General features: G+C 40.0%; 1 protein-coding gene across 12 annotated transcripts in view; it reads right to left on the bottom strand.

Annotated features, from left to right (window-relative positions):
* Positions 1-2,076: 2,076 nt before the first annotated feature.
* The window catches only part of Lin28b (lin-28 homolog B), a 99,675-nt gene continuing 88,195 nt past the window's right edge, over positions 2,077-13,556 (bottom strand). For 8 of the 12 annotated variants that reach the window (XM_031347619.1, XM_031347620.1, XM_031347617.1 and 5 more), the window contains one exon: positions 2,077-6,834. In XM_031347619.1, the coding sequence (XP_031203479.1) occupies positions 6,468-6,834 (367 nt within the window). In that variant the 3' untranslated portion in view covers positions 2,077-6,467. The remainder of the gene's footprint in view (positions 6,835-13,556) is intronic. The other 4 variants (XM_031347615.1, XM_031347612.1, XM_031347616.1 and 1 more) reach the window with 1 other exon arrangement.

Genomic DNA, 13,556 nt, shown 5'->3' with positions numbered 1-13,556 from the left:
GCACTACCCGCCTGCGCCTGCGCACTGCTTACCTGGCTTTCGTCTCTTTATGCTAGTTCTTCTGTCGGGGATTCCCCTTCCTTCAAATGAGCCTGGCTGTGCTTAGCTTTCAGATTAAATGGACATTCATGAAGAGCTACTTCTGAATATTTGTTTAAATTTTACTTTATGTGATGGGTGTTTTACCTGCCTGTGTGCCTGGTACCTGTAGAGGCCAAAGAGGGCATGAGATCCCCTGGAGCTGGAGATAGCTTAGAGGGTAAGAACACTGGCTGTTCCTGCAGAGGACCTGGGTTTGGTTCCTAGCACCCACATGGTGGCTCACAAACCACTTATAACTCCAGGTCTAGGGAGTCCAGTGCTCTCTCTTGTCCTCTGAGGATGCCAGGCACAAACAAGGTACATATACATACTGAAAAGAAAACACTCATACACATAAAGAAAAGTATATAAGATTACCAGATGGTTAAGAGCCACCATATGAATGAATGTTGGGAATCCAACCCAGGTCCCCATTGTTCTCACCTGTTGACCCACCCATCTCTCTAGTACCTTGAACCATGTTTATCTACACAGCAGAACACTGTATGACCAGAGTAGCTCCAAGCTCTAATAAATGTCCAAAGTAGAGCTCCAAAGTCAATCTAATGTAGACCCCATGTGTGTAAGAAAATCAGCAAAACCCATTAACAGTTATTTCTAGATCATAAGACTATAGTTTTACTCTTTTTTATGTCTTAAAATTAATAACAGTGTTATCAGTTAGCTGCATGTAGTGGTGTATTATGTATTTTCTTACATATTTTTCTTTTTTAATATGTACCTTTATTCACATGAGTGTTTTGCCCTCAGTGTGTGGATGTGTGCCTCCATTATACCTGGCGCCTAGAGGAGCAAGGAAGGCATTTGATCCTGAACTGGAGTTCCATCTGTGAGCCAACACACGGGTGATGCAGGCCCAACCCAGCTCCTCTGAAGGAGCTCTCAATCACTCCATCCCCATAGCTTTCTTTTTAAAACTCAGCTTTCATATTTTCTAAAGTACAATACTACATTTCTAAACACAATCTCTGTATAACAAAAAACTCTTCACAGCCTGAGCAAAGGGAATGTATGCACTGCCATATGACCACATTAGCAAAGGGAATGTATGCACTGCCATATGACCACATGAGCAAAGGGAATGTATCCACTGCCATATGACATGAGCAAAGGGAATGTATCCACTGCCATATGACCATATGTGCACATGGCTTCAAACTATGCAAGTGTTCACTTAAAATGGCTAAAGTTCAATTAAAAAGACAAAAACCAAACCCCATGGGCTGGAGAGAAGGTTCACTGGGTAAAAGTATCACTCTCACAGAGAACCCGAGTTCAGTTCCCAGCACCCATGCCAGGCGGCTCACACCCCTGCCAGCACCCATGCCAGGCGGCTCACACCCCTGCAACTCCAGCTCCCAGGGATCTGGTGCCTCTGGCCTCTGAGCACACCAGCACTCAGCACACATATTCACAATTTAAAAGTTGTTTTTAACTTTTAGAAATTATAAATAATGTAGGGGGTCATAGGATACCAAATAAATAAAAGCAATCATCCCGGAACAGAGAGCGAGAGTTGAATTGAAGTGGGCAGGGTGCGACACTGAATAGCTCACCAGTCTATTTTGACAGGGCATCACTACTGCACCGTTTGACCAAGCTGCACTAACAACTTACATTTCTGGTACTGCTGGCTCCTAATTTGTTCTTTCCAAATCCTCATAATTACTAGGAGAAACCTGTTTAGAAAATTCTAAAATGATTTCTCCAAGAGATTTTTTTTATAAGCCTCACGCCATTCTTTCTAGCCACACACAGGGTGGGTCTCGATTTACAAGTTTGTACAATTCCTGATGATAATACTGGACAATCCAGATGAAGATAAGCCATGCCCCCCCCATCCTTCCATGTTTCCCACCACTACCAGACCATGTTGAAACCTTTAACTCATCCTCATATTGGCAAAAATACCTCTGAAAGGGCCCTTTATCTATTTACTTATTTTCTCAATCACAGAAACCACACACAAAAATCTCCAAACCCATCTTAAACACCAACATTGTATCTTTTATTTTCTATCATGTAATTTTAAATCTCAAAACATCAATGGCCAACAATAAGACATTCGGTACAAAGACAGTCCTAGGCCCGCGTCTGCAGAGAGCGGTCCACGGGGTGATGGAGTACACGGTGCCAGTCTAAGAGCAACTCCTCCTTTGTTCTTTCTAATGCAAGTTCAAGTGTATCTTTAGAAAACGTTCACTTGTAAACAACATGAATCAAAATGGAGTGAGGTAATCTAAACACTAGATGAGATAATTTCCAAATACTAGATACAACACTGTATTAAAGACATAGAGAAACCAGGGTTCACTTTGGTCTTTATATGAATAGAGTTGTTACCACCACAAAAACAACACACACTAATTAAAGCCAGCCTGGTGCTAGGTGCCCGTGGTTGATAGCCAGAAGTGATTGAAGAGGTAGTCGGAGCCATCATTTCCAAGCTGGGACTGTCAAGGGGTAAGCCACAGGTGCGGTGCATATCTGGATACTTTCTCGCCGTACAGGACTTCACCATAACACAGTTCTGTTCCAAGTGTAAGGCCAACAATGAGTCATAGGTCACTGTCTCACTTTAAACGAACAGTAGGTCACAGATCACACAGGCACATCTTGAAGAGGCTGTTGAAAGTATGTAAGACAGAACTGGATGCTTTCAACAAGTTGTTCTTTTTCTAAAACAAATAAATCTCATTAAGACATCTAGAAAATCAAAGTCAGCACATCTCCACTTGCACGCACTTCCCTAGATTTTATACCAAAACGGGAAATTACATATATATTTTATGATAAACATTTCTTAGAGAAAACAGATAAATTAATTTAAATTAACTTTAAGACTTAATGAGATTCCCCACATCCTGTATAATTCATCTTACAGTGAATGTTACAAGGTCTATTAACACTTATGGGCTTCTATTCACAAACTACATACAGCCAGTGGCAAGTTAGGCCTACACTGGTGCAAAATAAATCTCAGCCAGAATACAAAAATAATTGGCAATAAAAACATCCTATATTTGGGAGGCGGACTGATGCTAATAACATGATGTCTTATCTTTTTCTTTAGATTGCACACTAAAATTTCCAAGTTATAAGCAGATAAAAATCTTCCTAAATCTTTCATTTGTAAAAATACATCCAAAGACTAGAAATGCAAGTATAAAAATGTCTCCACTATGACCTGCTGTGTAGAGAATGAATAGTTCGCAGGCTAAAGGCTGGTAGTGAATCATTTTTTAGGAATTACATTTGTGTTGATATTGGGGGGGAGGTCAAAAGGTGGCTCAACCCACAGGCCATCATCCCATTATTAGGAACCCCTGCAAAGTGGTGCTCCACAGACCCCATCCCCCCCTGGCTCAAAGCAGCACTGCACTTTAAGTTCCCCATGGCAAGCTGGTGGTAGTTAGTTATGTGCCTGGGGCTGGGAATGTTGCAGTATGCTTTGCCTGCAGTACTGTAGAGATACAAGTGAAGGGCTAGGAATCTTTTATAACACTTGTCAGCAAAATCCAAACACCAAGTTTGCTTTTGTTAACTCTCCTGCCCCTCACCACTAGGGAACAGAGCTATTTTCAAGATTGTTTCTGTGTTCTGTTTTGCTTAGGATAAAGAGTGCCCATACTTCCTTAAATTTAATACACGATCACTTTAAGGAACTGCTTGGAGACTTTGCTACCTAACGTGAGAAGTCTATGAGAAAAACACGCAGTTGCAAATGCCGATCTGTGCTACAGATTAAAGTGTCTGTACCAGAGATTCATCAGCAACCCACAGGCTGCTGCCGCAGCAAGGAGGTGTGCTCTGCGGTAGCTGGGAGGTAGCCGTTTGCTGTAAACAGGATTTTCACTGTGTGAATGAGCAAGTGCTCATCGCAGTGAGTTCACATCTGCAGGGGTGGGAGTCTGCTTACAAGACTTTGACATGAAGTTAAAAAAGGAAGGACCAATAGCTAATATTAAGAATTATGATCACTGTCAAACTCAGAGGTAGTCACTAACAAGTATATGTACGTACACAAAGACTTAATTCATTTGGCTTGTTCTGAGAAAGCAGGATTATAGACTAGTCTGTAAAAAAAGAAAAAAAAAAGCAATAAAAACATTATATGGTATGTTCCCTGAGCAAAGTTCTTTGTCCTGAGCATGTAATAGTGATAATAGTTTCATATAAAAAAATCAACTTTTAGCCATAAGAGAGGTTCGGTATGTCTTATAGTGAGCCATTCTGGTCAGATGCTGAAAAAGAATTGAGTGCACCCATAAGGTCTACAGTTCAAGGGTTTCTGAATTTTCTACTTTCATTTTTAAAATGACCTCAGCTCTGAATTTTTATATGTAAACAGAATGTCCAGTTTTCAAGTCCATTATTTTCTATTTTTATAGTCAAGGAGCTTTGGTTTGAATGTTCACAGTGACCTATCATATTCTGCTCGTACAACTGTCACCTTGTTCATTATACCTGGATGACACTTTGACTTGTCTACATAATTTAAATAAGCTTGAAATCCTCACGTAAGGAAGGCAGCACTTCTCTATGGCTACATCACATTCAATATCGTCAAAGATAAGCTCTGGATTAGAGCACACTGACACTTCAGTAAAACACTATGGGAGTTCTCATAAATACTGTCAAGAAAGTCAAGCTACTCTGGAAAGGACTGGCAAGCTAGTCGGAGACAGTTTCTTCTAGTGGCTTGATGAAACCTTAGCAGCACCCACCTCCCATGACAAGACACAGAGGGTGTCTCATGAGTCACAATGCTTTCTTGTTTGATTATCTGAGCTTATACCAACAGGCCCATATAATTAAAGCCAAAATTATGCACCACAATTCCTTGGTATCTTCTTGAAGATGTTTCAAAAGTTTGCTTATCACATTTAGAACCAGGCTAACTCCATTATAAAAAAAGGAACAAAACCAAAGCTGATGGCAAAGAGCCCAATACTCCAATCCGTCCCAGCCAGTCCGTTAGCAAACTGAGAGCCCATCTGAGAAGATCCTTAGGACCAGCCCCGCGTGCTCATCCTGACTCCAGCACACAGGTTACTTCAGCTTCTATCCTCAAGGAAACTGCCATGGCATCAAGGTTATCATATAAATTGTTTCTAGACACAGAACAGCTGCAATTTGGTAACTGCTCCAGGCCTGTCATTCATTCTGCCTGCCACGAAGCACTATTCTTTTTAGTATCAATCCCGGGCTGTATCTACTGGGCAATGTAACTTTCATTCTAAGCCCCACTATTTTATTTCTATGTTGCTTTTGTTTGTTTTAGAAACAGGTCTGAGGACTCTCCAGGAGAAATAAAACACAGCCACCAAAATAGACCCAAATAATTAAGGTTTTCTCCAAGGCTTCAGTAGTAAGCAAGAGACCTTCCTGTTCCAAGTGATGGTTCAAAAGCTACTTAGTCAAAGGAGGCTTCTGCTGCCACAATCCCTTACAAGCCTCAGAATACTTGTAAAAGACCTAGTATCAAAATACCACTGAAAAGGATCATATTACTATATACATTACCCTCCCCTTCATTCTTCTGAATAGGAATGTAATTTACAATCAAAACAGAATAAAAGACACTGAAATATCAGCACAGAAACTTCACATTCATTGTCTTTTCTGGAACTACGTATCCAAGAATTAAAAGCTTACGGCAGTCAGAGGCATCTAGAGTTAAGTTACTACCTTCTAACAGGAGACAAACAACAGCAAGAGTAGAACACTCCAACAGCATCAAGCCAGAGTGAAGAATGCAGACTTGGGAGGCACCAAGTATCCCAAAAGCCTTTAGTACCATTTGACTGGCAGCTCTGAGATCTGAAGTATGCTTTGGTTCACATGAAAGGTAACAGTCACATGGTTATTTTTTACATAATATAAATGAAGTAGTATTTAGGAAAAATTCCAAGGGTTAACTCTGAAACCATCTCAAATGCTTCACATGGATTTTTCAATGCTTGGAGATGCCCAGTTATCTAAGGAAGAGTGTGTGCTTATATCTATACACACACACACACATACACACACACACATACACACACACACACACACACACAAGACAACCATATATATGTGTGTGTGTGTGTGCCTGTATTCTTATGTGAAATCCTCACACATACATACAGATTCAGGTCTCCCCTCTCACTTATGCACATACTACACGTAGTATCTCAATTCTGTAAAACATGACACCCTGCTTAAATGTAATTTGCTTCAGAGTGATTTGTCTAGTTAAGAACTCCCTGGTCCCTCAGCAGTGTTCAAACCCCCGGCCGGTCGGCTGCTCTCTGTGGAACACTGTTCCCCTGTGCTTGCATGAGGTAGACTTCCCAACGGGGTGAGGAGAACACTGACAAGTACTAAGTCTTCTTCCGCTTCTGAATCAAAGGCCCCTTTTTGTTTTGCTCTCCTATTGCTGCAAATGCTTTCGTGGAAGAAACTTCTTGGGGTGACCTGTCTGACCGCTCTGCCATTCCTGACTTCACCTCCTGAGGAGACGGCGCTGTGCAGCCAGGCCCCCCTCCCACGTCTCTTGGTGATGTAGAGGTGCACGGCTGGGCTTCTGCCTCCTGTCTTCCCTGAGGACTGGCGGGCAGCTGAGCGACCAGCTTGTGCGGGCAGTTGGCCACCATGTGCATGATGCTCTGACAGTAATGGCACTTCTTTGGCTGAGGAGGTAGACTGCATTCTTTAGCATGATGGTCAAGACCACCACAGTTGTAGCATCTGAAGAGAAAAAGTAAGAAAAAAAATCTTAAAAGTCATTAATTTAAAAAAAAATTTAGTAAGTATTGAAATAATTTACATAGATAAAATTTTAAATTACCAAAGTTCAAAACTATCAATGAGATCAGTTTAATTTAATGTGACTTCCTTAAAGTATATGTTATTTATATTGTTTATACCGATTGCTTCAAGGATTATTATCACAAAAATGTCCTAGCAACTTTATATAAACTAGCTGTGTTAACTACAACAGGCAGTAAAAACACAGAAAGCACAGCATGATAATTAATGTTTCCATATAGAAACTAGTCGCTCAAATTTAACAGGCTATCATGAAAGAATAGTTTAACCCACTAGATGGCAGTCAACAATAAACCAAAAACCCACCAGTTGGCTTTAAATATGAGGAAGAAAGCCATCCCTGGGAGTAGAGGGAGGGGGGACCTGGGTGAGAGAGGGGACATGGAGGGGGAAAGGGGACCAAGATCAGGTACTGGTGGGGAGAGAACAAAAGGGAAGCCCTGAGGGCCAGCAGAAAGAATGGAAACGTAGGAAGTGGTGGTGGTGTCTGTCCGGAGACCTGGGAGGTTAGAGACTCTCAGGACTCAAAGGGAGGGGCCTTAGGTTAACCGCCCAAGTGGGCGGAGTCCACCTCCAGTAGAAGGTTCCTGTCTAAAAGAACTGCAGGGTCAAAAATGGAGCAGGGACTGAGGGAAAAGAAGTCCAGTGACAGACTCAAATTGGGATCCAGCTCAAGGGAAGGCTCCAAGGCCTGACACTATTACTGATGCTATGGAGTGCTTACAGACAGGAGCCTACCATGAGAGTCCCAGCAAGCAGCTGACTGAATTAGATACGTACACCCAACCAATGGACAAAAGCTGGGGACCCCTGTTGTTGAATTAGGGAAAAGCTGGAAGAAGCTGAGGAGAAGAGTGACCTCATCGGAAGACCAGAAGTCTCAACTAACCCGGACCCCTGAGATCTCTCAGACAATGAATGAGCCACCAACCAGGTGGCATACAGGAGCTTATATGAGGCTCCTGACACATACAGCAGAGGACTGCCTGGTCTGGCCTCAGTGAGAGAACATGCACCTAACCCTCTAGAGACTTGAGGCCCCAGGGAGTGGGGAGGCTTGGTGGGGTGGGGGTGGGGTGGGGACATCCTGTTGGAGACTGGGAAGAGGAAGGGGATGAGGAACTGTCTGAGGGCGGACCAGGAAGGGCATAAAGACTGGACTATAAAAAAAGATTAAAGAATAAAATCTTTGCCACACTAGGAACTAACTTACTCAGCATTTAGAAAAATTGCAAACTGAATTGAGTTTTATGAGTTAAATAATTTTTTGCCTTTGTATAAAATTTACAAGGAAATTTGATACCTAAGCTGTCTATGCAAAAGGAGGAGGAAAAGGACGAGGAGGAAGAGGAGGCAGAGGGGGAGGAGAAGGAGGAAAAAGGAGGAGGGGAAGGAGGAAGAGGAGGATTAGCCAGTGTGAGGCAAGACACTGAAAGTCCAAACCAGAACTCTGCTGAGAAGGGGCTCCTGGGGATGGACGCGCCATCGATTTGGTCTGATACTAGTTTGCTGACTAGAAAAAGTTGACTTTTCTTTCTATAGAAGCAACCTTTCCATTAGAGTAAAATTTCCTAATCTGAAGTGAGCATAAACGTCATTATTTGTCATTTACGTTTGAAAGCACACAGGGGACAAGGATGCTATACTAGATGCTACAAACCTAACTTCTAAAAACTGAGCAAAGAAATGTATTTGTTCAGTTTCAGTCATAATTGCTATTTTCATTTTTCAAAACAGTTTAAAAAATGGAGGCATTAAGAAGCACTCTTATTTTAAAAAGTTTTGTTCTGAGTTTTAAAGATAGCATTTACATAGCAATTTGTTTCCAAATCAACTATCTTAAGGTTTTTAATTTTAAATCCCTTTCCAAGTACACTTATGACTCTACAATTCTAATTATAAATCAGGTTTTTTTCAAAAATAAAGAAAAAATGTGATGTAAAAATTTGTTTCAGACCATGTAATGTCAAAAATTATGACTAATTATACTTGTATGTTCAAGAACACCAAACTTAAAAACTATTTTACATTTCATTTACATTATTTTACATTTCAAAGATAAACTACTAGTTACTAGTAACTTAACAAGCAGTGTATGCCGGATATCAGTATTTTATTTTCTAGAGTTAGTTATAAAGAATGCAGGTTCTCTTCCGGCAGAAGTTAAGGTTAACTATTGTCTACTTCTCTATTTGTCAGTATTATTTTACACAACAAGCAGGATGGGCGTCTATTCTTTGTAATAATCAATGGGTATTTATTTTTCTCAGTAGACTGCATCATTATTTTCAAAAGTAAAGAGAAAAGCCAAGAAATCTAGTGTCCCAAATACTTGCTGCTTAAACACACACCATAGTGAGTTAACAAGAACTGCGATTCAGATACAAGCACCTCAGCCTAAAAACACACAACACAAAGTAAAACACACAACACAAAGCGCCAGCCAACGCTTGAAATTCAGACCCTCAAAAATACACTGGAAAACGTCATCTATGAACATGACCACATTACTTACATTATAGTTCTCTTCTATAATGAGCAGTGAAATTCTTAAACTGAATTTCCCTTTTGCACACTCATAAAACATCTCATTTTGCATTACACTCACATCTGAGGCCAGTGTACAGCCGGGAGCTCATTTTCAAAGGCAGCAAAGAGATGAGGACTAGTAACAGCGCTTTTTCTCACACACACACCAGTTCCAGTCACTGTGGTACATAGTGCCTTATCCAGTTCAGGGAGACAGACACTCTGCCCCCTCACCGAACAAAGGCCCGCATGTCAGAGTTTCGTGTTTACAGATGGAGTCTTAGAGCATCATGCGTTGTATGTCTGATTGTAAAAGTGATTTTAAAGACAAATAACAGTTTTAGTTTCCCTGTACTTCAATGTGTATATTTACTTGTGTGACTTTTCATATGATGTTAACACTGTGTTGACATTAAGCCCCATTTCCTTTCCTTTCACAGTGAAAGATTAGCACTCACTGTAAAAACAGCATTATTTATTCTCCTCCTCTCATTTAATCATTCAACATCAATTGCTCTTACTAAGAATGCAGATCCCAGCTCATTATGAAACCCTCCTATCCCAATGGACTAACACCAAAATGCTAATGCTCGGCTCATAGGTGATACCACAGCCATACAGGTGAAACCTGGTAGATGTGCTTCTTGACCTCTTTGTTCATACTTTACACTTCTCCAAATCAGTTTGGTTTTGTTAATTTGAATGGAGTTTATATTACAATGTGGGTATCAAAATACTAAATGTACCATACAAAGCTACATACCTAATAAACACCGAGATAGAGTGTGTCATGATCAGAGGGCTATACTAAGAAAACCATAGTCATACTGTGTTATAAATTCCAACAGCTTGGCCTAAGAATTAAAATGTTCTGTTTGCCCCGCATGCAGGCCTTGGAACGGATCTCACCAGGGTTTTAAAGAAATTAAATCTAACAAATCACCTATGTCCAGTATGTTCCAAATGGTGAGTCATGGCACCAAGGACACTTTCTTCCACATTAGCCATAAGGGTAACCAAAAATGACCGCATTAATTTTAGAACACTATAAGTTCTTAGTGGAATCACTGAGCTAGCATACATTCTACAAGTATTATTTATTATAGTTTAGACAATTTTAAAGATGGAAGATAAATAAGTCAATATAGTCAACCTTTTAATACTAAAAAATTAAGATTAAAATTTCTAATTGAAAGAATTGTATCGCCAGGTGGTGGTGGCACACGCCTTTAATCCCAGCACTTGGGAGGCAGAGGCAGGTGGATTTCTGAGTTCAAGGCCAGCCTGGTCTACAAAATGAGTTCTAGGACAGCCATGGCTATACAGAAAAACCCTAGCTGGAAAAAAACAAATAAAAAAAATATGTTTAAAGAATTGTATCAACAGATGAAGAGAAGACCTAAGATAGCAAAAATAAATAAATAAAAACTCACAAATCTCTTAAGCCTTTAGTTATTTATCTCATCTCATTATAAAATAAGCAATTGTATATGTATATATATGTGTATATGTGTGTTAAAAGTATATCCAAATTTCTGATGATTCTGTTTTAAAATTAAAGCTTTGATTCAAAAATTGGAATTCAGATGTAACTATTACTCTTAGGAAATTTATTTTCATCAAAACAAATTAATATGAAAATTGTATTTTTTTAAAAAAGGTTTATTTATGAGGCTGAAGAGATGGGTCAGTGGCTCCCAGTTCAGTCCCCTATATCCATGCTGACACATCACTACTTCCTAGAACTTTAGCTCCAGAGGACAGGACACTTGTTGCCTCTACTAACAGCTGAACTCACTTGCACAGACCCAAACATACCCATGTAACTAAAAGAACATTTTCCAAAAGATGTTTTTACTTATGTGTATGCATGCCTTTAATCTCAGCACTTGGGAGGCAGAGGCAGGTCTGTGAGTTTGAGGCAGTCTGATCTAGGAAGCAAGTTCCAGAACAGCAAGGACTACACAAAGAAACCCTGTCTTGGGGGTTAAAAACAGATTGTAAGTCAATAGCTCTAGGTTGATACGCTATAATTGATGCTGTCAGACTGACTCAGCAGTTCTGGCCAGAAGAGAGAAGACTGACATTATGGAATCACAATTAAATTCTGCCGGCTAGAGCGAACATAAATTGGGATTGCCTTTCTTGAAGAACACTTTAACAGAAAATTAATACATATACCCCGAGCTAGCAATTGTAGCTGTAGGAGGAACTGGTCCCACATTCACCATGGTGAGAAGCTCAAATACTGTGAGTGTGAATATTTGAACTAATCTGAACTAAATCTTTGTCCATACAAAGTTAGAAAAGTAAACAATAAGAAGTACAAATGCTTTCAGGAAAACCAGGTGGTCTGGCTAGAGTCTATATCTTTACTACCAAGCTATATATAAAATGGAAAACTAACACCCACACATACTGAGAAATATTTATCAGATAGGATAAATAATTATAGGTATAAAGGAAAGAAATATTTAAATACAGAGGTAGATCTTTCTATATATAGTGATATGGAGAAATCTCCAAGACAAATTATTCATTAAAAATTAAATACAAACAATGAATTATACTCACCTTTATGCTTTATACATATTACACATAATTAAATAACGTTATGTATCTTTAAGTGAATGACAAGATGCTGAAGGGTAAGTGGGTAGGAACCTGTGACAGTGCCTGCCGAGACAGAGGGAGTAGGGCAGTGCTTCATTCCCCCATGAGAGGATAGTGTTCCCTTTCAAAAGAACCAAAGAATCAACATGTTGTCTATAGAATGAAAAAGCAACTGAAATTATAGAAATTTATTTCTATTCTCTAATTTGACTTTCACTGTTATTCCCAGTGGTAACAGGACTATATAACAGTAGTCCACTAACAACTAGCTACAGACCCATCAAGTGAGGCCCACCTTTGACCATGCAGGCGGCAGTATTTTGTGTTTGAAGCTTTCTAGCAGTTATTTGAGTCCCGAGTCTCCATTATGGTCAGGAACAAAGTAGACTTCTCAAAGCACTGTTTCAACAGTCCGGTCACTCAGGAAGGAAAGAGGCAGAGATGGGAGAGAGAGGGAGGGAAGGAAGGGAGGAAGGAAAGTGCTTGGAACTTGTTTCTTTCATGGGATACAAAACTGACTCCTTATTCCTAGTTGCTGTAGTTGAAAAGATGTCAACTTCTCACTACCACAGAAGAAAAACACTATATAAACCTCCTCAATTTAACTTTAGAACTGGCTTTTCTGTTCTGAGACCACAATGCAATTATGAGTGTATCAATCAGTAACAAATTCAAACTGTGTGGACTTGTATTATCAAAATGGATCAGAGGACAAACATTCGTCAATCAACTGCTACCTCTCCTGAACGGCATAATTACAAATTAACATTTACTGACCATATAAAAAATTTTGTTTTGGTTTATGGTTCCAGAGGGAGAGTCTACAATGGAGAGGGAGGCGTGGCAATATGAAGCTTCAAAGGGCCCTCCCCATCTGCTTCTAACATACATCCTCTAGCAAGGGTATATCTCGTAAAGATTCCATACCTTGTCAAACAGTGCCACCAACTGAAGGTCAAGTGTACAACCCCTGAGCCTATGGAGTTCATTGATCACTCAGATTTCTGTAGTTTAGAAATAGTCTTGCAAATTTGGTTGATTTTTATTAGAATGTTTACTTTCCATGCTGTTTATAAAAATGACTTTCTTTTAATAATTACGCTGTATGCTCCCTAAAACCATATCTTTAAGTACCAATAGTCTATTCTTTCTCTTCTTAGGTCACTCAGATTAGATTCTCAGCAATATTAATATGAAAGTGAAACTCCAACAAAATAATTGTCAACCAGCTCTTAAATTTTAGTGCTTAGTAAAAGGCAGGTGTTTGGATGGCTTTTTCCCAGTTCTGGGTGGTATGGACAGGGTTTCTCTGTGTAGCCCTGGCTGTCCTGGAACTCACTCTGTAGACCAGGCTGGCTTCGAACTCAGAAATCCGCCTGCCTCTGCCTCCCAAGTGCTGGGATTAAAGGCGTGTGCCATCTGCCCAGCTGAATTCTCTATCTTTTAACCTCGTTTCAGATTATTTAAACTAAGGTGGGCTTTGTAAGTTCAGAGGGAAG

Source organism: Mastomys coucha, unplaced genomic scaffold, assembly GCF_008632895.1.
Source record: "Mastomys coucha isolate ucsf_1 unplaced genomic scaffold, UCSF_Mcou_1 pScaffold3, whole genome shotgun sequence".
NCBI lineage: Eukaryota > Metazoa > Chordata > Mammalia > Rodentia > Muridae > Mastomys > Mastomys coucha.
This window is presented reverse-complemented; position numbering and strand designations above follow the sequence as displayed.